The 22,709-nt window shown below is 38.4% G+C and overlaps 1 protein-coding gene across 6 annotated transcripts in view; it reads right to left on the bottom strand.

Annotated features, from left to right (window-relative positions):
* Positions 1 to 227: 227 nt before the first annotated feature.
* PARP15 (poly(ADP-ribose) polymerase family member 15) overlaps positions 228 to 22,709 on the bottom strand; it is a 34,270-nt gene continuing 11,788 nt past the window's right edge. For 5 of the 6 annotated variants that reach the window (XM_039843195.1, XM_039843192.1, XM_039843194.1 and 2 more), the window contains 11 exons: positions 21,247 to 21,483; positions 20,061 to 20,282; positions 18,840 to 18,918; positions 17,475 to 17,624; positions 14,944 to 15,006; positions 12,092 to 12,259; positions 9,332 to 9,538; positions 9,099 to 9,248; positions 5,330 to 5,463; positions 2,240 to 2,414; positions 228 to 1,869 (listed from right to left, as the gene is read on the bottom strand). In XM_039843195.1, coding sequence (XP_039699129.1) covers positions 1,580 to 1,869; positions 2,240 to 2,414; positions 5,330 to 5,463; positions 9,099 to 9,248; positions 9,332 to 9,538; positions 12,092 to 12,259; positions 14,944 to 15,006; positions 17,475 to 17,624; positions 18,840 to 18,918; positions 20,061 to 20,282; positions 21,247 to 21,483 — 1,875 coding nt within the window. In that variant the 3' untranslated portion in view covers positions 228 to 1,579. The remainder of the gene's footprint in view (positions 1,870 to 2,239; positions 2,415 to 5,329; positions 5,464 to 9,098; positions 9,249 to 9,331; positions 9,539 to 12,091; positions 12,260 to 14,943; positions 15,007 to 17,474; positions 17,625 to 18,839; positions 18,919 to 20,060; positions 20,283 to 21,246; positions 21,484 to 22,709) is intronic. The other variant, XM_039843193.1, reaches the window with a different exon arrangement.

Below are 22,709 nucleotides of genomic sequence, written 5' to 3'. Positions count from 1 at the left end.
TACCTCAAGAAATTCAGGGAGTGGTGTCTCATTAAAGATAGATTATGGTCTTTGCGTCTCATCTTCCAACCATACATTTATATAGAAATCTAAGTACCCTATTTTGGCATGACATATATGTAAAAATATACATTGAAATACAATTAAAATGGTGTACAAGGTATTTAACAACATGGGGAAAATGACACAGATATATTGCAAAAAAATATGGATTCTTAAACTATAAGTAAATATGACACTTAAAACTTTATTATTATATATGCATAAAAAGAAAAACATATAATGAATAACTCAGACATTAAGATTGTTTACAGAAAAAATTATTAACATAAGACAAATACTTGTAATGTTAAATGAAAAATGTAGAGTGTTGTATAATTAGTAATCAAATAAAGTGTGATTTTAATTAAATTAAGTGAAGAAACTAGAAGGCAGTACACGAGAACACTGACAGTGGTTTCCTGGGCGTCTTGCAGTTATGGATGATGGAGTTTGGTAAGAGAGAATTCTTTTTTCATATATTTCTGTACTCTTGTGCAAGTGCTTTATTTACGATTATGTAAACACTTTTAAATGTCTGCAACTCTTAAAATGTAATGTTTCAGGCTAAAGAAGCTCCTAAATATTTTAGGAATTTACCTAACTGTAATATAAGGAATAAATCTGAACAGCTACCATCTGTAAAAAAAATTAGATATGTTCTGTGTCAGTGTAGGCAGGACAGTAATCAGCCGTTAATAGACATAAAAGAACAGATTTCAACTCAGTGTAAACAAGAGTTTTCTCATACTTAGAGCCATCCCACAATGGAACGAGTTCCCTCACGACGCTGAGTGCTGGAAGTGGTCAAGAAGAGGGACGAGAGCTTTTTGCCCTAGGGGTGAGGGGTTGTTGGGGGAGAAAGATGAGGAGACAGTGGGACTAGACGATCTCTAGCAGACTTTTCACTGCTAACATTTTATCAATTTATCATTCATTCACTCATTCATAAGGCCTCCCAAATGGTTCCCAGTGATCCTTGCCTACTAGTGTCTCTGCCTTATTTAATTCCCTCTCACATTGGATAAGCTGATTCATGTAACCAGTAGGACATTGTGGAAAGGATGGAGTATGACTTCAGAGGCTAGGTCATAAAAGACATTATGGCTTCTGCCTTCTCTTTCCTGAATTGTTCATTGTGGCGTAAGCCAGATGCCATGTCATGAGGACGCTAAAGCAGCCTGTTGCGAGGCCTATACAGAGAGGAACCGAGGACTCCTGGTTCCTCTTATTTCTTTTCCAATAGAAAAAAGAAGTGTGTTCTTTGTTCTCCTATGGATTTGATATCTATAGTTGCAGCTATAATTGTGTCATTTACATTTCTCAGCTCTACCCATCCATATGCTCAGAAGAAAGTTATAAGAAAGCTACAAATTGCAATAAAGCATTTTAAAAGGATTTTGTTTTAGCATTTCAGCACCTACCAGAGATTTTTATCTGTGTAAACAAGCCAAAGGCAAAGGCAAAAATTCCATGAATTATTCTTATAAACAGATGACTAAATCACCTCTTAGAGATTTTTTTTAAAAACTCTATTTTTTTAACATCTGAAAGTTATGAGATATTCTGGGTAAGCTTGATTATCAAAGAATACCACAAATAGCTTTGGATGTTGTATATCATCTGTGACAGAGTCAAACAGATCTGTGTGATCGTAAGGGTTCTTTGATGGAGGGGTAATTAATCCTTCACGTCCAAGTGTGTAGAGTCCTGTAAGTACTCGTACGACATAAATATGCTTCCTCCCGTTGCTGTCTGGTCTGGAGTATTTATCATTAGCAGAAAAACTGGCATCAACAGCAAAATAGGTTCCTTTTCCATATGCCACAGCTGTGAAGAGAACAACAAAAGCCTAAGAACACAAAATTATCAGAGTAAATAGAACCATGCCCAACCTGACAATAATATATATAAATATATATATAAATATAAATATAAATATATATATATAAATATAAATATATATATATATATATTTTAATGTGGTTCTTAGAAACCAAAGACACTTTTTGTCATTTAAAAAATTCACTCAATCTGCCCTCAGAAGGTTGCCAGTCTCTTTCGGGTGAAACACAATGAGCTTTATCCTGATAGTGACGAGATTGCTGCTATCTGTGGTTCTATGCTGCTAGGGTATGAATAGTTGACACTGGAAATACCATTCATTTCGTTCTGATAGTCAGGTTATGTGCTTCATTACCGTTCTTCCCAGCATGACTGCGGTTAAAGCCATGCTGATTAACGTGTGGCACTGAGTTTGCATCTGTCCCGTGGAAGAGGATTCTCTCATTATCTGTGAGGCCATTCTTGATGTCCATTTGCTTTTTCTTTATCTGGTAGCTCTGCCAGAGAAATTCATTCTGTATCCTCTCAATCTGCAAATGACAAAAAAGCAACACACTTTGGAAATGACCTTAGAGCTCACTCAGCATAGTGTTTGTAAGCAATATAGAGAAGGAAAAGAAAATGTAAATAAACAGCAAATTCAGAGAGTAAGTAGTGACAGGAGTATAATTCTGAGATGGTCCAAATTAAATTACAATGGGCTAGAGAGTGAGAGAAAGAAACAGAACAGTTAGCCAGTTAACAGCTGGAGTGGGCAAGGACGGGGAAGCAGGGCGCAGCTAACAAGACCGCTCATATTCCTGAGTATATATTGAATCTTTGAATTAACTTCCAAGTGGCTATTTCTGAAATTATCTAAAAGAGAGAATAGCCAGGCACCATCAAATCCCAGGAGCCTCTGCTTCTTCTTTGCAGATGAACTTTCCAAACTTGCCCACAACCAATCCCAAGGAGCAAACACTTCTTCCCTAGGACTCTGCACTTATCCTGGAACTAGCCCCGCTTCCCCTTCTCCCAACTCCTTTATGTATAGTCAATGTCAATTCTTTCAGAACACTTCCATCTTCCTCCCCTCTAATCGATGTAGAAAAAATGTTCGCCAACTTCAGGATGGCAGACCTTTTGCCTTTTCACCTGGCACTGCTGCTGGTGGTTGGAACTTCGTGCCCCAGGACCTGGTCTTTTTTTCTTGCTAGCAATGGCCCAATAAACACTTTCTTTTAAAAGATTTCAGCCGTGGAAGTTAAAATATTGCTTAACAGTAGCTTTCTGCCTTTAGAAAAAGGATAGCTACAAGTATCTAGGCTTTGTAATAGTGCTTAATTAATATTATTTATTTATATAACAGAACTTATCATTTATGTAAAATTGTTTACCTATATCATACATTCCCTGGAATTCCTAGAGACATACTGCCATTCAAATTTCTACTAAAAAATTTGTTAATTACTTAATAATTATTTCCTTAACTCCGTCTGATCTCCATATCCATCCCAATAATAGTTCCTTCTGCATTGCTCCAATTACCATCTCAAATCACCTCATAATTGTCTAATCTAATAATTATTTCTTTCCAGAAACATCAACAGCATTTCAAACCATGAACCAGCCCCTCCTTGAAATTTTGTCCTTCTTTAACTTTTTTCAGAAAATTATTCTCTGTTGGTTCTCATTTCTTCTAGAAAATGAATTTAACATGCATTCAACAATCATCTATTAAATATCTAATATAAATCAAGCACTGTGTTGAGTCTCTATCCTCAAGAAACTTTCAGTCTCATGAAGGAGAGAGGCAAGAAAATAAATCACTACCCCTCAGAGTGATAAGGGATGGGTTAGGAGAATGGACATGTAGTATGAAAGCATAAGAAAGGGGTCCAGATAATCTATGTCTAAGGAGAGAGCAGAAAATCTCAGTGAACAATGTTCTAGAAACAATGGCAGAAGAGAGGCTGAAGATGAATGGAGTAGATATCTGCAGCAGATGTCAAAGAGAAGTCAAGTAATAAAAGCAGGAGGGAAAGTTATTTTGCTGAGAGTGACGGAGGCCTCAAGGAGGGTGATGAAGGTTTGGAATGGGGATCGCATGATGGAGTTGACTGGAGGAAGCAAGGAAGGGTTCCAGGCACCTGGAGGGTCCAGCTGAGGTTGGGGGCCATGAATCAGTAATGATTTTATCTAGGAACAGTAGGAGAGAGGGTAGGTTATGGAATTAATCCAAAGCTTGGGTTCTTCAGATGGATATGATAGAAGAATACAAGCCAAGAACATTGCAGATATTGGGTAAACATAATGGAAGCAAGGTTCTAGTACTCTCAACAGCTTTTAACATCACAAAGTATCTCCTTTAAATTCTGTCCTTTATCCAGGGTCTCTCTTTTCTGATTCTCCTTCTTTCTCAGGAATTTTCATTCATTCAATTAAATTCCTTCAATAGTATTGCGTCCTATAATATGCTAGGTACTGGGAATACAGAGATGAGTAGGATGTGACTCTTCTCTTATGAAGTCCACTGTCAAATGGGGGAGTCAAGCATGTGAAAGGTGATCAAAGCACAATTTCATAAGTGCTATCATGCACAGTTTTATGGAAGCATCAGCTTGATTTTAAATTATTAGGATGGCACACCCTGCTCTGATATCCACAGTATGATAAGGACCTTCAAATAAACTCCTACACTTTACTGGCTAATACTTTTATGCAGCATACTGAACATCGTGGGATCTCTGAACACTCATTCCACTTCATCCTCATTGTGCAGCAATTCCTGGTTTGGGTGAGGCTGGCCCCACCTATAGTTCTAAGATGGATCCTAATTGGGTTAAATGAGTCAGGGTAATCTCATGATGGCAGCACACAATGATGGGATCCAATAACCCAGGTCCAAGCCAATCAGCGTATGGAACACCCTCGACACAGACTGGGCAGAGTGATCCACTCAAAACAAAGCCTGGGACTCTTATCTAGTGGTTGTGGGACAGGACACAGTGTTTCTACCACAGGATGTGAATGGGGGATGCTGAGACCCCTTCATCGCCACCAGCAACCATCCTATAATCACGAAGGGAGTCTAGCCTTCAGATGAAGCTGACACTGTGGACAGCAAATCCAGAGAAACTGAATCCATGACATCGGTAAGTCACTGGATCGAACTGCTCCAAACACCATCCTACTTTTGGACTTTTCATTAATTTATAATAAATTTCTTTTTAAAATCAGTTTTAGTGGGTTTGTGAATTGTTAGTGAAAATGTCTAAACATATACATGTGGCTTTTGGGAATCTTCTTCAATACTGCTAATGAATGAATCAAGATTTGAAGTCTATAGATTTCGAGTGAGTAATTAAAATATAGTAAGGTACACAGGAAGAGTGATATATAAAAAGATGGCTTCCATGTTAATTCTTCAATATTTAAAAGAAGTAAAATTTAAATGCAATATTACCTTCTCTATTCTGTAAGAATGACAAGTCTGAAAGAACTTGTCCTTCACCATGTTATATTCTGACTGTCCAGGTTGTAGCTGGATCACACAGGTCAGCCGCTGATTCATGTCAGTCCAGTTTTCAGGAATATCATCTGGAAAGTTAGCATTTGGTAAAAACATGACATCCATTTCTAGGAACCTCTAAACATTAAGGCATTTTCTATGCACTTTTTTCTCATTCATCTAATCTTGGTCTTCAGGGTGGCTGAGGGGAATAAAGCTACATATTTTACAGTTGCTTATTTTGTTACCCTCAATTTGGTAAACACAGATGAAATGAATGGTTCTGACACTAATACAAGTTAATTAATGGTCTACCTAAATCTAAAATATTTAGATAAACTTAGATTCACTGTAGCTTAAAATTATAATTTTCCCAGAAAGTTCTATGGAATTAGTTCCATGAGAAATGGATAAGTAAACATGAAATCTCATTTACTGATGTTTTCACTTTCATCAGTCTTATTTAGTGTGGTTCTTTATTATTTTTCTTTTGAAACATAATTACCCTGCTAAAGGTATTTAAAGCACATTGTTCTGTATCCCATCTTCCACACTAAATAAACATTATATAAAGAAAATAATGGTAGTGCTAAGTGAATGCTTTTGTATAAAGTGGTGATGTTCAAAGTTTTCCTTTGCTTTCCAATGGCTTTCAGAAACTTCTAACACATTGGGGCTACACGTCAATGTGTTGAGATGGCATGACTGGTAGAAATGTGAACAGATTCTATTAGAGAAGAAAATGGCACAAAAAGGCACAATACCCTAGATAAAAACCAAAGGATTTTTCCTTACAAACAAAGCCACAATTTACTTATTTCCAATGAAAGATATACCTGGCCCGAGAGAGGGAACCAGGGCTCTTATTCCCTTCTTGTTTAGCAAGGCCATTCGGGGAACAGAGTTTTGGTGACAAAGGGAAGCATCTAATCCCAATATGGAAGGTCTTTTCGAATTCCATTCTCAAAGAGTTTTTCTGGAGAAGTTTCCCATGATAGATATGTAGTTTCTACAAATTAAGTTATTTTCTTTCCCCCACATCCGTCCCTTCCAGATCTTTTGGCCTAATCATTTCTAGTCCTAGGCCTCAGAGTCCTCGTGGACCTGCTACTTTCTTTTCTCTGAATGCGGCAAGCAAGACTGGGAAGTAAGCGAAATGTTTTCTTGGACCTTGTCTTCCTTTCATGCTATGAGGTTGCAGAGCAGAAAACTACCAGCACTTGGAGTCAGATGACCTGATTAGCCTCAACCTGTAACCAGGAAATGATAAGAGCTGCATTCTTTATTACCTCTTGGGATTGTTACAAGTTTAAAATATAATAAGGGGTGTGAAAGCACTTTGGCAAATGCTATTTATAAATATTTAGTTATTATTCTTAAAAAATGATTAAGCTTGATCTTTTTAAGCTTGATTATTCTTAAAAAATGATTAAGCTTGAATACATCCCAGAGGTATTTGTACTTAAAAAGAGAGTAAAGTGTCAAGCCAAGGGTATTTTTCTGAAAGAAAGACTTTTTAAAATTACACCCTTAAGCCACACCAACTTGTGCTACCTCCTTTACATATGGACAAAAGGTGACCCTGGCTAGACAATTTAAGGACAAGAAAATTGAGTCCTAGGAAAACTGGGTGCTCAAGTATCTGATGTTACATGGAAGGCCACCATTAAAGTAAGGAACAGAGTCGCATCCTATTGTTGTGCAGCCCAGCGCTTCATAAAAACTAACGTGATATCCACCTTTCTTTAAGTATTGGCCAGGCACTCTCCTGAGCCCTTTTCCTATAAATTTTTTTTTTAAAAGGGAAGTGTCACTCTCTTTTTCCATTCCTGATGCTCAGATTAAAGGCCCTCCTGCCACCTCTCCTTGTGCACCCTACCCCAACCCCCTCTTCTCACGTGGTGTTGGGATTAAACACCGGGAATTTTGGCTCTGTCTTCGGTCTTCATCTTTCTCTCTCTGGATAATTAAATCCACATTCAATGGCTTCAACTCCCACCTACTTACATGACTCTCAAATCTATATCTCTGATATCTGATATGTTTTTGAGTTGGTGCTCAAAACATGCTCTCTGACTCAATAAACAGCTTTAACATACATTGGAAAAGTAATTGTGTATCACTTGCTCAAATGAAACTCAAAGTTATCTTCTTTAAGTTCTCTTTTAAAGAAGTCCATGTGATAAATTCTTACTAAAATTGAAGTTTATCTTTCTAACAACTTCCTTTTATCTGACATTTCATCTGTATTGTTCCTTTTATCTAAAAACAAAGATCATGTAAGGCAGTTTTGTTGTTTTTGCCTCAAGTGCCATATGGTCACTTTTTGTTTACTTCTCTCTTTAACTTTCCTGTTTTATTATTCAAATTTCATACGTCAATTTAAATTCTTGATGAATCAGTTTAACTTTATTTTTTACTTTACTAACAATGACTTACAGCTCTTATAGTTATATAAAAATTTTCCTCTTTACTTTTTGTTCACAGGTAAGGTAGGTAGCACAGTTTGGTGTGGCTTAAGGGTGTGATTTAAACGTCTTTCTTTCAGAAAAATGCCCTTGGCTTTACACTTTACTCTTTTTTTTAAGTACAAAGGGGGAAAATATTGATTTATATCTCCCTAGATACCACAGTAGATATGTGTTATTTTCAATTGTCTAGCATCCTTTTCCCCTTCTTCTGGTAAGAGCAGCCTGAATTTCCTTTGGGGGATAACCCTTCCCAGTTGCTTCAGATAGTGATCTCCTCCAGTTCAAATACAGAGCATGTGACTCTGGCTTGGCCAATTAGTGTAATTCTAGTTCCCTGGCTGCAAAGATAACCATAACTGGTCCAATCAGAAGGAATCTCAGGCCTTAAAATGGCACTTCTGTTTCCAGGCATCAGGCTCCTGGTAAGTGATATCACCAATGGATGCGCCTTTTCCTGTTGGACTAATTTACCATACAAGGATATGAACCTGAAGTTGAGGGCAGCCATCTTTCACTATATGAAGCCTAATAATAAAGACAACACAGCTGAGAAGAGAATGAGAGGTAAAGAAAGTCAGGATCTAGATGATATCACATGAGCACCTGGATCAAACTGGGCCTGAAGCCAAATGCATCTGGACTTTATAGTCATGTGAGTCAAGGAAATCCATTTTTTGCTTAAGCTAGTATAAATTAGTTTTTCTATTATTTGCTACTGTAAGAGCCTTAACAGTTCCAACTATCATTTTTATTTTTATTTATTTTGTATGTGTGTGTGTGGAGCTCTTACATATACTGTGTGTTGTAGCACATTGAGGAGAATAGTTGTCGGAAAATAAGTGTAGGGAGAACTGCAATTCGTGTTGGCAGATGACAATTCTCAGTTGAGGAAGGCTGATGGTGACAGGTATGCCTCTTAACTCACAGTGCTTTCTGCGTAAGTGCTCAAAATAGGTAAAAAGGGCAACTTCAAGAGGAGACTGCATTTCTAGTCACAAAATAGGGCAAAGCCAGACCATAGGAGCAGGTCTGCTCATGATGTAGTACAACCAGATGACTCTGGCCATTCTTTTCATACATCTGTTTCTGTTCTCAGGCTAACTTCTCTAGAGGTAGATTATCAATAAACCAGTATTGATCAGCTAGTTCATAGCTACGAGGGGCATTGAGGTTCAATATCAACCACCAAGGGGGAAAAATGAGATTATTGGCTAGGATTTTCAACGCCTATTCCCCTCTTTCTTCTTTCTCACCTCTTCTATCCTCTTCCTGTTCATCTGCTATTCTTGTTTCCTGAGCGTAATTTTGTCCCTCAGAAGAATAATCAGTTGACAGGAGATTGTGTTCCACAGTTCTTGTACTTATCCCATGCATTATAGGAGGTTGTTTGTAAAGTCCTGAAACTGATAGAAACAGTGAGCATTCATATCTAAACATTTTCTAAGCTATATTAGAGATAATCATGATTTTTTAAAGGACGTCTTACAAGCAGTCTCGGAGAACATACACTGGAGAATAGGTGACATGGAGATTTCTCTTTTCTTCATGATGTCACAGAATGCATTTAGCAGTTCAGATGCAAGGACGACGACTTTAACTTTTTGTAATGATGGGGTAGAATGTTTCTGTGCGAAGTCTACAATAGCATTGATTATGTCATCAGCAACTCTGGTTGGGTTTTTTCCAGCATTTCCTGAAAAAATATATTTTTTAAGTGACAAATAGAAGTTTCATCTGGCATTGGTCATGTGACCAGATTTGGCAAATGCAGTTCTCAGTACTGAGAAAGAGTTAAGTAGCACCTGACATTCAGTCACTGATCTGGCACTCACAGCTGGGTCTTGGTGTTCTCCAGTTGACCACAGATAATTTCACAAAACATCATCAAATGAAATCACTCTGTGACTGTGATGAATTAAGCCAAAAACAAGACCACTGTATAATCATGTCTGACCACAGACAAAAACATGTAAATGGCCAAACCACAAACCACGAAAATGGCCAAACACCCCTCATCTCGACTAATATGAATGATTGCTGCTTTATTACCAATCACAGCTTCAGCCACACTCTTATCTCCTTCCAAATAAGATGCCAAGGGTAGAATTATATCTGCTTCCTAAAAGCATTCAACCCAGAGCAAAGCCCCACTTACTTGAGACTGCCACGAAATCACCTAACACAAGCTCGGATAAGTCTTTTCTAAGAATCTCTTTCTGAGATGCTGCATAGTTTTGCATAGTGTGTGCTCCAGTGATCTTTCACTGAAGGGCATTGAAAGTGTAGAGAAAAGAACATGTGATTTGGATGAAGGCCTGGGTTTATGTCCTGGCTTTCCACTGATGAGCTGTGTGATCTTGGGTAACTCATTTGATACCTCTTATGTTAGTTTTGCTGCGGTTGCCATACAAAGTGCCCTGGACTGGTGGCGTGAGCAACAGAAATGCATTTTCTTAAAATTCTGGAGACTAATAAGTCTGATCAAGGTGTTGGAAAGATTAGTTTCTTCTGAGGCTTCTCTCCTAAGCTTGTAGATGGCCATCTTCTCTCTGTCCTCACATGGTTTTCCCTCTGTACCTATCAGTGTCCTAATCTCCTTTTCTAATAAGGACACCAGTTATATTGGATTAGGGACCATTCTAATGATTTCATTTTAACTTAATTACCTCTTTAAAGGCCCTATATCCAAATACAGGCACATTCTGAGGTACTGGAAGTTAAGATTTCAACATATGAATTTTGTTGGAAGGGACACAACTCAGCCTACAACATTGCTAAACTTCAGTTTACTCAGCTATAAAGTTTGAGTGATAACAGTTGATAACTGAGAAAAGAATGTGGTAGCTAAGAATATAGTAATTAAGAGCATAGTGTAATATAAAAAAAGTGATAGTTGAAATGCACAGGCTGGGCTGTTGGCTTTAAATGTAGTTACGTTACTCACTGGCTATATCACCTTGTGCTTTAATACCTCAGGTTCTTATCTGCAAAATGGGTAAACAAACAGTCAGGGGTGGGTCCACGTTTTGCAGGGCTTGAAATGTATACATCTCAGAAAAAGATTACAAAATTAAAAATATAAAATTATGTATTAAAGTGAATATTTAGAATTAGAAATCACCACAAAGTATGAGTTTTAAAATGTTGAAAATCATATTCCCAAGTCAACGTTCCTAAGCCATGTTCAAAAAAATGCTTGCAGCCACTCCAACACCCAGTGCCAGCAGAAGTCTGAGTAGTCAAAGTAGGAAGCAGCAGTGGCCTTAACCCATGGTGGTTAAAATATCTTACTTTCAAAGTTGTACTAAATCATAGAACTTTGTGAGGGCATTACCAGGGCCCCTTTTAGGGCTTTTCAAAAAGCCTGTGCAATTGGGTGTGAATGAATCAGGGAGCGGGTTATTAACATCACCTTAAATTAAGAGCGAATTATTGTCTGATATAATAGAGATGACGAGGAAAGTGTTTCTAGAAACTGTGAGCAAAATGAACCTAAGCTCGTTGCTTAAGGATAATGACTCCATCTTACTTACGATTTTACATCCAGTACCTTGCACAGGGCCTGGGTAACTGCATTTCAATCTAATAAATACATCAATGAGGAGTCAGTTGGGAGATACTACAGTAAACCAGATGGGGGAGGTCTTAAGGGTTTGGAAACTAAAAGGAAGGCTGAAACTGAAAAAGCCCCTGGAAGAAGATTTACTAGGACTTGCTAACTCTGGGAGTCTGGGGGCACAAAGAAGCAATGATAGCAGGATGGCTGGGAGCACCACGGCACCGCCGAAGGAGGAAACTAGAAAACAAGACAACTCAAAAGAGGTGGCTATTTCCAGGGGATGGTGATGAACTTGGATTGTTATATAATTAGGTTTCTGGTAACAGAGAAATCTCCCAGAAGAGATTCTGGAGAAGGCTAGAAATACTTATTCGGGAGTCAGTATGGAAATGGTAATTCATATAATGAGAGCAAATGAATCCCCAAAGGGGGAAAAAAATGAAGAGTGAGAAAACCATGAAGTTAAGGGCCAAACATGGAAAGATACTTAGGGAACCTAATAGAAAGAAAAGGATGAATGAAAAAGGCGCAGGCCCCATGAATGGCCCTCAGGGTCTGAAATGTTGCCCATTCTCTCTGATTTATCACACTACTGCTGCATGGACTCAGCCTTGAGTTCATTAAGAGTGAGACTGTCTAAATGAAGCTGGAGTATCCCTAATCTTTGAGTGACAAGAGGCTGCAAACCTGTTCCAATGGCGGGAAGGGAAACAGATGTGTATTTCCTCTGTTCACACTCTTCTAGAACACAGCAAACCGTTTCTTTGACATCGTTTTCCCCAAGAACATGAATTATTATCTTGCACATTAAGCATCCACCTTGTGTAATTATATAATCTCTGTGAGGCTGTGTAGCTGCAAAAAAAAAAAAAAAAAGAGAGAGAGAAGAAAAGGAAACAGAGCACATTACTTACGGGAAGCAATGCTGATTATGAGAAATGAAAATAGCTGACATCAGAAAAAGCTGTGAAAATTCCTGACAAATGAGCCTCCCTCTGTCTAATGGGTTTCACTCCCTGGGACTGTGACAGGCTCATTTTCTTTACAATCTGGATTCTGTAACTCAACAACTACATTGTTGAACATTTTGAGCGTTTTTTTAAAAGCACTCTACCTGTGTTAATCCTCTCAATCCTCGAAACAAGCCTATAACACAGGTACTGGTTTCTCCATTTCATAGATTAAACAGAGGCACAGAAATGTAAGGTCAGCCGCCCAAGACTGCCCAGGATTTGAACCCAAGCACTCAGTGTCCAGAGTTCTTAATTTCCATTCTACTGTCCAGAAGAGCAATTTATCTGGTCATTCAGCTGGATTAATTTTTCAAGTAGGTGAAAGCAACATATTCTGTGGTGTGAAGGTGTGAAAGGATATAAACTGACCCCCTCTCCCCGCATCTTGAGAGCTCTTAAGCACATGGAAATTACCAAGGCTTGTTTTTAGTCACTGACCTTTTTGTACCCTGGGTAAGGTGGGCTTCCAGCAAATCAGGGGAGGAGGAGAATAGGTCCCCACCCACCCCACCCTCCCCTCCCAGGCAGCTTCCTTAGGCTTTTCCAGCTTGTCTAACCCAGCCAGCTTCATTCTCTGTTTCTGCTTTCTGGCACATAAATCCCTGCTAAAGTCCTCTTTTTGGTGACCAGTATTACCTTCCTCTGATCTCTCTCCAGGAATTCATTGGCTCCAGAGGAAATATCTTAATCAGAGGAAAGCTATTAAGGTGAGAGTTTTAGCCACAATAGCAGGTCAGTTGTGGAAATGTATTGTCAAATGTGGGGCAGTATGACTTTCTCAAATCATACTCATAGCTGACTGCCTACTGTATCCTGCAAGGTTGAGTCCTGGTTTTGAAGGATAAATAGTTTGATTACTCTTATAGGTTCCCCACTGTGATATAATTAAAAATAAATATTTTACTCCTGGTTCCTGCTCAGAGTTCCTGGAACCTTTTGGATCCCCTGAGAGATGAGTATCTTTTATATACTAATGAATAACTCCTGGGGGTGGGGGGAGGTTATGGGGCTATGGCTTCAGAATGGGGGCTGGTCTCCAGAAAGACCGAGGCATCATTCGAGGGTTGGAACTCTTAGCCCCATCCCTTGACCTCTAGGGAGAGGAAAGGGGTAGAGATTGAGCTCATTCACAAATCTGATGATTTAATCAATCACGCCTACATAATGAAACTTCCACAAAACTGCCTAAACAACAGGATTCGAGAATGTCCTGGTTGGTAAACACATCTAGGTGCTGGTAGGGTGGCATGCCTGGAAAGTGCATGGAAGCTCTATTCCTCTTCCCCCATACCCTGCCCTATACATCTGTTGGAATAAACTTCTAGGTCCACTCCCGCCTGGGGTGATACATCAGCAAACTGAAGTTTCAAACCAAACTTTCATTTTCCGGTAGATGCTCCACTTGACCAGAAACACAGTATGTCCAGTCAGCCAATTCCCAAACACCAAGTGAACTCTGGGCTCCATACTTATCTCTTGTTCTTTGATCTTTCTAAATAAAGTCAGATATGCAACCCCAGACAATCCAATCACTCTCTGTTTCCATGTTGCTACTTCTAACCATCTATAAAACTAGCTCTTGCCCACGGTCCCTCAGAAAGAGTGTTCCACTGCTTGTGAGGCACTGTGCTTCCCTGTCCATGGGTTATTTTCTCCTGAATAAAGGATGTTAAACTCATTACTAAATTATTTTAGTTTTGTCATTTAACACGTTTCTTTCATTTGGCTATTCCTGAATTGTATCCTTTATAATATACTGGTAACTGTAAGGAAAGTGTTAACTGAGTGCTATGAATTGTTCTAATAAATTGTTGAACTCAAGAAGAGGTTTGTGGGACCCTCTGAATTTATAGCCAGTCAGTCAGAAGTACAGGTGGCCCCCAAGAATTAAAATGGTTATTTGAAGAAGGGGCATTCTTGTGGACGAAGCCCTTTAATTTATGGGATCTGGTGCTAACGCCAGGTAGATAGTGTCAGAATTGGAGAATTGGTCGATGTTAGAAAACACCTCAGACCTACCCAGGCTCCCGCATTCATACATAAAAGGATTAGAAATCTGCTACATGACGTGCTGTATGTAGAACAAGATTGAGAAAAGTAAAAAATAATTTGTAGAGCACTTAACAGTTTACAAATCTTTTTTTTTAAATTCCCTGTTCTTTCTGATCTCATAACCACCTGCGTGGCAGCCATTAACATATTCCTCATTAGTAGAACCATCTTACACATGAGAGAAACAAAGCTCTGAGAGGTTAGACAAAGTGCCCAGGATCCCTCAGTATGTGGTGGAGCCTGGATTATTAGGACCCAGGCCTGGGTTCTTTTTAATACTCAGGAAGGAAGAAACAGATGGGATGGTGGGATAAAGGACCTCTCCCCCACAGCCACCAAGTCATACCATCTAGGTCTGCTCTCCCAGCGAACCAACCTTCTTCCAAAGTGCTCACCATTTACTCCACCCATGGATTCTCTCACAGTGTTCTCAGCCCTCTAATTTTCAACAGGTTGTAGGCCTATTGATCATACCTAGTACAGCACATTCATCTTCCACAGCTTGTCCAGCGCCTTCTAAAATTGCTTTTGACACCCCTAAACAAGACATGTTAATGGTAAAAAGCATCAATTAAAATTCAATTCAGTGGTCATAGCTTCTGTACATTAGACTTTTGTTCAGTTCACCCTTTTTGTGCATAATCCACTGATGCTAACCCCCTCTCAAAAACTGCCTTTTCTATAGCGACCTTCATCCAATTGCTGATGAATAAACAATCTGATCCACAGTATGATGGCAATGCCCATGAGCTGAAAGTCTCCACTGTCTGCAGCTTTACTATCTCTATTTGTACAGGGATATTTTTGCTGTTATTTGATTTTTTTTTTTTGCTTTCTATGCTTATTAGTTTACATTATATTGAATGAAAATATAAAAATAGAATTTATGATACTAATGAGATGCATAGATCTCAAAACTAACAAAACTGAACATTTTACTTAAGTTCTTTGATTTTGTTATCTAATTTTGTTTGGTTTGTTTTTTCACACTTAGACAAATAGTTGGCTGGCTTCAGTCGAATGAATCTTCATTTCAAGGCTGTAGCTTTATTACTTTGGTCACGTTTAATGACAGCTGGCTTGAGTGGTTGAAAACATGAACTTTGCATTTTGACAAACCGGGTCAGAATTGACTCCATCACTTATTATCTAGTATGAGACTGTTCCTTATCTGTAACACAGAGGCTGGCATGGTACTTCCCTCACAGGGTTGTATGAACATTAAAAGAGATAATGGATGAAAAATGCTTAGCACACAGAATCTGGCACGCAGGAAATACTGGATAAATGTTCATTATTTTATGATCATTAAGACTGATCTAGCTCCACCTATCTATATCTACATCTATCTATCTATCTATCATCTACCTATCTATCTATCATCTATCTATCTATCTAGCATCTAGCGTCATCTCTCTACCTATATCTCTTTGATTATGCGTGTGTTATAAATTATCTCTTTTTCAAAAACTCCTATTTTTTCAGTTCATTTGTCTTGGTCTCTGACTTTGCAATGGTGGAGGTTTTCCTCAAATATCAGGTGATCTTTGTTAGTCCAGTCATATTTAAGAGTGGGTTTCTCAGTCAGTTCTTTCAGTTCCCCAGACGATCCTCCAATCTCATGTCTGGAGAGCATAAGCCCATCTGCTGTTCTGGGAGCCCCACAGGAAGAGGCTGGGCACTCACTGTTAAGTATAGAGACTTCACTGAAACACTGTTTTCAGTCTAGCTCCCCATGTCATCTCATCTGTGCCTGGTATGTTAAGTCCAGGATCTCTCTGGTTCAGTTTCTCTAGAGAATAAACCTCCCACCTCTGGCCAGGAAAGCGCAAAGAAAGTTACTGGTGCACAGGATGGGGGATAGAATCAAGAGGTCTAAGTGCTACTGATACAGAATCTCATCCAATTCTGTTTTCATCTCTTTACTCGACCCCTGCCTTCCCAGGTTCCTGCTGACTCCAGTTCCTGTATTTCTAAGGGCTGCCATTCTCTCCTACAGGTACAAAGTTTTCTCCACTCTATGTTGGTTATCTCTACTGGCTAACTGCTCCCCATCTTCTGAAAATATGTTGCTATCTCTTGTACATTGTTGTTTTCCCTCCAACTCTTTTTCTCTCTGTGGGTTTATACACTTTTAATTCCTTCAGTGTTGCTTTGGAGTTTCGAAGAGGGCACGGATAAATGCAATATGTTCTATTTACCATGTTTCAGATAAATAATTAAATGTTCTTTATGTCTGCATTTTGAATGACTAATAAATTGGGTATTCTACAGATTCACGTCTGCATAGTAAGTTCCATAATATTTTGCAATTTAGAAAATATTTAAATTTCTATTTCTATTTATGTTTTATCTTGCACTTTTAATTTAAAAAGTAATGTTTTATAATACATAAAATATATCAGCCTGAGAGAATATGTAGATAAGTTATAAATGAATAGACATATGTGGGGAGGGCACGCTCAAAAGTGTTATATCAATGGGGGTGGTCAAACATTTCAGGGAAAATCAAGAAAAAGAGGTTGAATTTTGTTATGGGTCAGTATAGTATAAAGAAGAGAAAAATTACAGGAGGTAAGATGTGAGTACTAACTGAGTTACATAAAAAGGGAAATAAACATAGAGGAACTGAAAGCTGATTAAATTATAAGTGTGGAATTTTGATAGTTCAGAGCTAAAAAGGAGCTCATAGCCAACACTGACTAAGTACAATGCATCAGGTACACCCCAACTTAATATCACTTTTATCTCCATCTAACTCTCCTTTGATAAATAGGTATTTGGCAAGCAGAGAAACTGAAGTTCAGAGATGTTAAGTGATCTGTCAAAGGCCACACAACGATAAGTGGCATAGCTGGGATTCGACCCAGGTCTTTCTGATCCCAGGGCCTGCGTTATTTTCTACAAACCTCTCCTTCTACTCAGGGCAACGTTAGCCACAATTTCCCTCCCAGACATTAGTCATGTTGATAGTTACAATCACGTATATTGCTTAAATAAAGTACCTGATTTTAGATTAAACATCCTTGTTGTTGAATTTACAATAACATCTGCGCTTTCGTTGGTGATATCTCCAATAGCAACCTGGAAAGTAATCGCCCCAATTCTCATTCCATACGTTGTGAACTTATGGTTAGTGAGAGTCTTGAAGACACCTGAAAAGAAACAAGATGAATGAAAGACTAGCTAGCTCCTGAAAGAACAGACATGACAGGGTCTCATTCTCTTCCCAGTTCTACTCTTTCTTTCTTCCTACACTCAATTCCAAACATTACCATGTCTCCTAGCCTGTTAAACTGCTGGGTGTTTTGTTTTGTTTTTTAAAGAAAATTGGAAAACAATGTTTTGTGGCAGTAGGAGTATCTACATTTTCTCAGTTAAATAGGATGAAGCAGAAATATCAGATTGAACTATCTGTCTGCAAAAGTTGCTGTGGTGCCATGAAAAAGAAGGGGACGGTGCAAAGTGCACTCTCCTTTTATGCTGACATCTCTGGGAGATTTTGTTTTCAGCCTTATTAAAGTATGATTGACAAATAAAAGTTGTATATATTTAACATATGCGATGTCAAGTTTTCATATATGTATACATTGTGAAATGATTGCCATAATCGAGCTAATTAACACACCCATCACCTCACAGAGTTACCTTCTCTGTGTGTGTATGGTGAGAACACTTGCAAATTTCCAGCGTACAATAAATGATTATTAACCACAGTCCCTCTTCTATACATAAGGTCTCCACCACTTACTCATAACTGAAAGGGAGATCCTCATCTTCTGGGAGATCCCTTTATTACAATTTTACAAAAGTCTCGGATTGTCTAGGTTATTTGTCCAATACTAAACAACAGCTCGCTAACCAAACATGAGCTCTTCATGCAGCTTCACAGCCCACTGGAACAGCAATATCAAGGCCACTCTGAGGAAAATCCCTTTAACATGTTGGCATATTATTGTCCACTCTACACTCTGAAGCTTTACAACTTAGATGTGCCATTTCTACACATCCTTTAAATTCTTCAGATCTCCCTTTCCACAATTATACAGTGGCAACAGAATCACCTGCCCATGGTTAGGTTTAAATAATATAATACATACAAAAGCAATCAGTAAAGTTTAGTGTGCCATGCACATTTTAGTTATCTTTTATGATCATATCTTAGAAATTCTGGCCTCATTACCGATGATTTGGTCCTCAACAATAAAATTTATTCTTTGTGTGCCCAGATAATAGAACATGCTCTAACATTTCCTCTACCACTGATATGTTCTTCATGGGAATTTGCCTCTTTCTACTGGACTTCGATGAACACTGAAGGGCTACTAAATAAAGGGATGTATTTCCTCAGCAGAACAACTTTACCAGACCTTGGGTATCTCCAACCCTGAGAATCCTGTCTTTCTTGGGATTTCTGCTCAACCGTCTAGTGAATAGATCTAAAAATGCCTGGGAATAGAAAGAAACATAGTTACTGACCATAACAATGGTCTGTAGAAATATCACTGAGCATCAGACATTAATTCAGAACAATAGTTCTCAACAGATTTTTTCTTACTTCAGAGAGTTTTTAGTCAAAAGGCTGTGATTCAACCTAGGCATTTTCTCAATAAACACCAGTGCTGATTTACATTATATCATGCTGAGACTACACTTCTGTTCCCATCTTCCTGAGAATAACTAGGAACTCAGTAAACAAAATTGTATTTGGTATCTTTTTAAGTGCTAATGTTGGGAAGTTGTGGCAATTGCCCTTAAAGCCAGGTAATATTAACTACTTCTGCAACCAGTTTTGAAGCTTGCTATGTGCTAGAAACTTCAAATACATCCTCTCTTAATTCTCACAACAATTCTGAGAGGTAGTATCGCCATGCTCATTTTACACATAATAAAGCTGACATTCGAAGAGGTTACTTCACTCAATCTTTAAATGGCAAAACCAAGAAGATTCAAACCTAGCTGTACCTTTCTTCTTTGTACTCTTTTCTACTGTTTGTATTTTTGTTATGAGTATGCACAATTTATACAAAATCAATAGAATTTTTTCAAGGGTGAAAAATAAATTTTGATACTCAGAATGGGCCAACCAGCTAAGGGACACTTTCTCAAGGAATGGCACCTGACAAGGGCAGTCCTAGTGGTAAGTGTGCTTTGACTGCTTCTCCACTACTAAATACAGTACTGGTATTTCTAGCTCTGAACCCTCATAGACTTGTAAAGACTGGCTCTATTCCATCCAAATAAGTAAATTCTTGAGATTTCTCTTATCTAGCTTTTTCTCTATAGATAAAGCCATGACTTAGCTTTCATTTAGTCATTGTTAAAATGTCTGGACTTTTATGCCCACAACTTTCTATTTCTTTCTAAAAATTTATTTATTACAGATTATATTGAATTTGGTAAACTGTTTAACAAGGCTTGTATGTGTTATCAGTGTTGCCTCATGGTTAAGCCATATGACAACCCCCATCAGCAACCAACACTTATGAGAAAGGAAGTAAAAAAAATGCTCTTATTTTTAGATCTATAAAGACATCTGATTGCACTTAAGTTCACTTGCCAGAATGACCAGAAGAGATATGTAATCATACCTGACAGCCTTCATCATCATCTAAATGTACCAGAAAGTGAACTTCTTGTAAGATTTTCATCCATGTACTGTTACTAAATTTGAACACTTCTGAAAGGATTAGTTTAGCAAAAACAGCTTTGGGGAATCCCAAATTTCCTGTTCCAATCATGGGAAATGTGATTGATGAGAAAGATAGTTGTTCTGCAGTTGTCAAACATTTTTTGATTATATTTGCCATGATCTGAAATGTACAAAATACATTTACATAAGTTAGGGCTCAAGTTGGTAGAAAACAGAAAGAACTGTGGCTCCAGCGACGCTGACTAGGCCCTCTCTGTTATCTTTGGCTTTGTCAGGGCCTGGGAAGTCAGAAAGGGAAACCAAGAAGAGGGAGAGGACTTTCCAAAAGACTTTCCATGATTCAAATTCATGCAGAAGGGGAGGGTTCAACAGCAGGGGAATGCTTACATAAACAATGGTGTCTCCATTGAAAGCAAAGTTCATGAAAAGTTTTAAACAACATGGGAAATGTTATATTAAGTAAAAAAAAATCCAGGTCGAAAAATGTTTGGAAGGAAATCTCAACTAAGAAATAAATATGCATAAAATTGACTTGAAGGAAATACAGTAAAATGTTAACCAAAGTTATCTCTAGGTAGCTAGATTATAATTTTTATTTCTACTTTTGTAGTTTCTGTATTTTATGTGATATACATATATTACTTTTATATTCTAAAAAATAAATAAATAAAGTTGGGAGTAGAGGTGAGAATTAAAAGGGCACTGACCCTGTTCATTCTTCACCATGGCTCTGGCCACACCTCTTAGTTATATTATAGGATTATTCCACTAATCTTTAGACACCACTCCTGGAGAACCCCAATGATTGTTACTACATTTAAGGGTCAATTATGCTGAAATAACTGGTTGTAAGGGACTCTTAATGCAAAGTAATAAAGATTTCAATAAATGGGCAGGGTTCAATCAAGCTAGTGTTTTTCAACTTTGTTGTTGGGACTTGTATATGCCTTGAAGAACACTTAACAACATCCCTGGCCTCTACCTCCTAGCTACCAGAAGCAATTGTAATAAGCCAAATGCCTTCTACAGGATAAATTCACTTTGGTTGAGAACCACAGATCTATACCATGCCAGAAGATTACTAAAACTACCAAATGAAGTGGAGAACTAAGGACTTCTTTTACCTGCCAAGAAGACCCAGCTCCATTATTCCAGTCTGGAGCCACAACATGGAGCACAGCTTTACAGTCCAGATTGCAGCCACTTGTCATGAATATGCTACCCACTTCCTCTTCTGTTTCCTCTCTGGTGGCATCTAACTCTTTCTGGAGCATGGGACCAGCTTTCTGCAAAAGAGCCCGAGATAGCGATCCTCCTCCAAGCTGAAGATCGGTGGGAACAGTGTTGACAATGACATCGGCCTTAAGGAAAACAGCAACAATTTGTTAGAGGTTCAATCAATACATAATTATTGGGCATCTATGACTTGCTAAGTATTGTGGAGTAAAGCACAAGATAGATATATTTTGCCGCTCATACTGACCTGTCAGCCCTTCCCTCAAGGAGCTTATAATTTATTGATAGTACTTAGACACCATAATGAGGTGAGTCCCCAAACTTGGAAATTAAAGAAATACATTAGCCACTAGTGTCATATTAACATGTAATGAGTGAAACAGACTAGAGACCCAGAGAGACAGAAAAAAGGGAAAGTAGTGAAAGGCAGAGGCAGAAAGAGGAAGATGGTGAGACAGACTGAGACAAAAACACAGAAAGAATGAGATAGACTGAAGAAAAGAAAGAGAATTGCTTTTAGGCTGGCAGGAACTGAAAGTAATTGTTCTGACTTTATTAATATACATAAAGAAAGAATGGAAGCGGTGGGGGCGGTGGAGGCGGGGGGACGGGTAAAGCGGGGCGGATTTGGTCATCTCCAAAGGCCTAGACAAAGTAAGGTCGCTGGAGTGAAGGTACTCAGTGTCCATTCAGGCCTGTCCAGGTACATGGAGTTATCCAAAGTCTGTGCTGAGGCCATCTCTTTGGAGAGATGGGGTCATTGCCAGATGTCCATAGATATAAGACATCCAATTCATCTAATTTGATTTATTCCAATTTTGGGTTCAAATTTGGAGCGGAGATGATCTGATACAGTGGATGTTGAGTATTCTGATTCCTCGGGGATTTCTTCCTCGTCGTACATTAAAAGGCGTCTATGTCTCTGGGCCACATTACAGTTTCATTTCTCACTCCGCCAGTAGTTGGCGCAAACTTATCTCTGGGCCTGAGAAGCTCCCGGCGGGGGCAAGAGTGAGCGGGTCTTCCAAAGAAACTAGATCCAGCTCGCTTTCACCTCATTCTCATTTGTGGCCTCACTCTACTTACTGATTCCTACACTGTTCGGGGAAGCAATATATTAACACATAAAAGTAAAATAATCTTAATGTTTAAATCAGTTCAAGATAATCAAAAGAAACTGTGTTAAATATACAATTATTAATTGCTATCAAATTTTTTTAAAAAGTAGGCATCATTTAGATGGACTGTTTAGTAAAATCTTTACAAAGATGATAAGGGATATAACTGGGACAGGTAGAAAGGTGGCGGTAAGGTGTTCTAGGTGGCTGAACATCTAAGAAAACAGAATTGG

The sequence above is a fragment of the Pteropus medius genome, unplaced genomic scaffold (genome assembly GCF_902729225.1).
Source record: "Pteropus medius unplaced genomic scaffold, Ma_sr-lr_union100, whole genome shotgun sequence".
Taxonomy (NCBI): domain Eukaryota; kingdom Metazoa; phylum Chordata; class Mammalia; order Chiroptera; family Pteropodidae; genus Pteropus; species Pteropus medius.
This window is presented reverse-complemented; position numbering and strand designations above follow the sequence as displayed.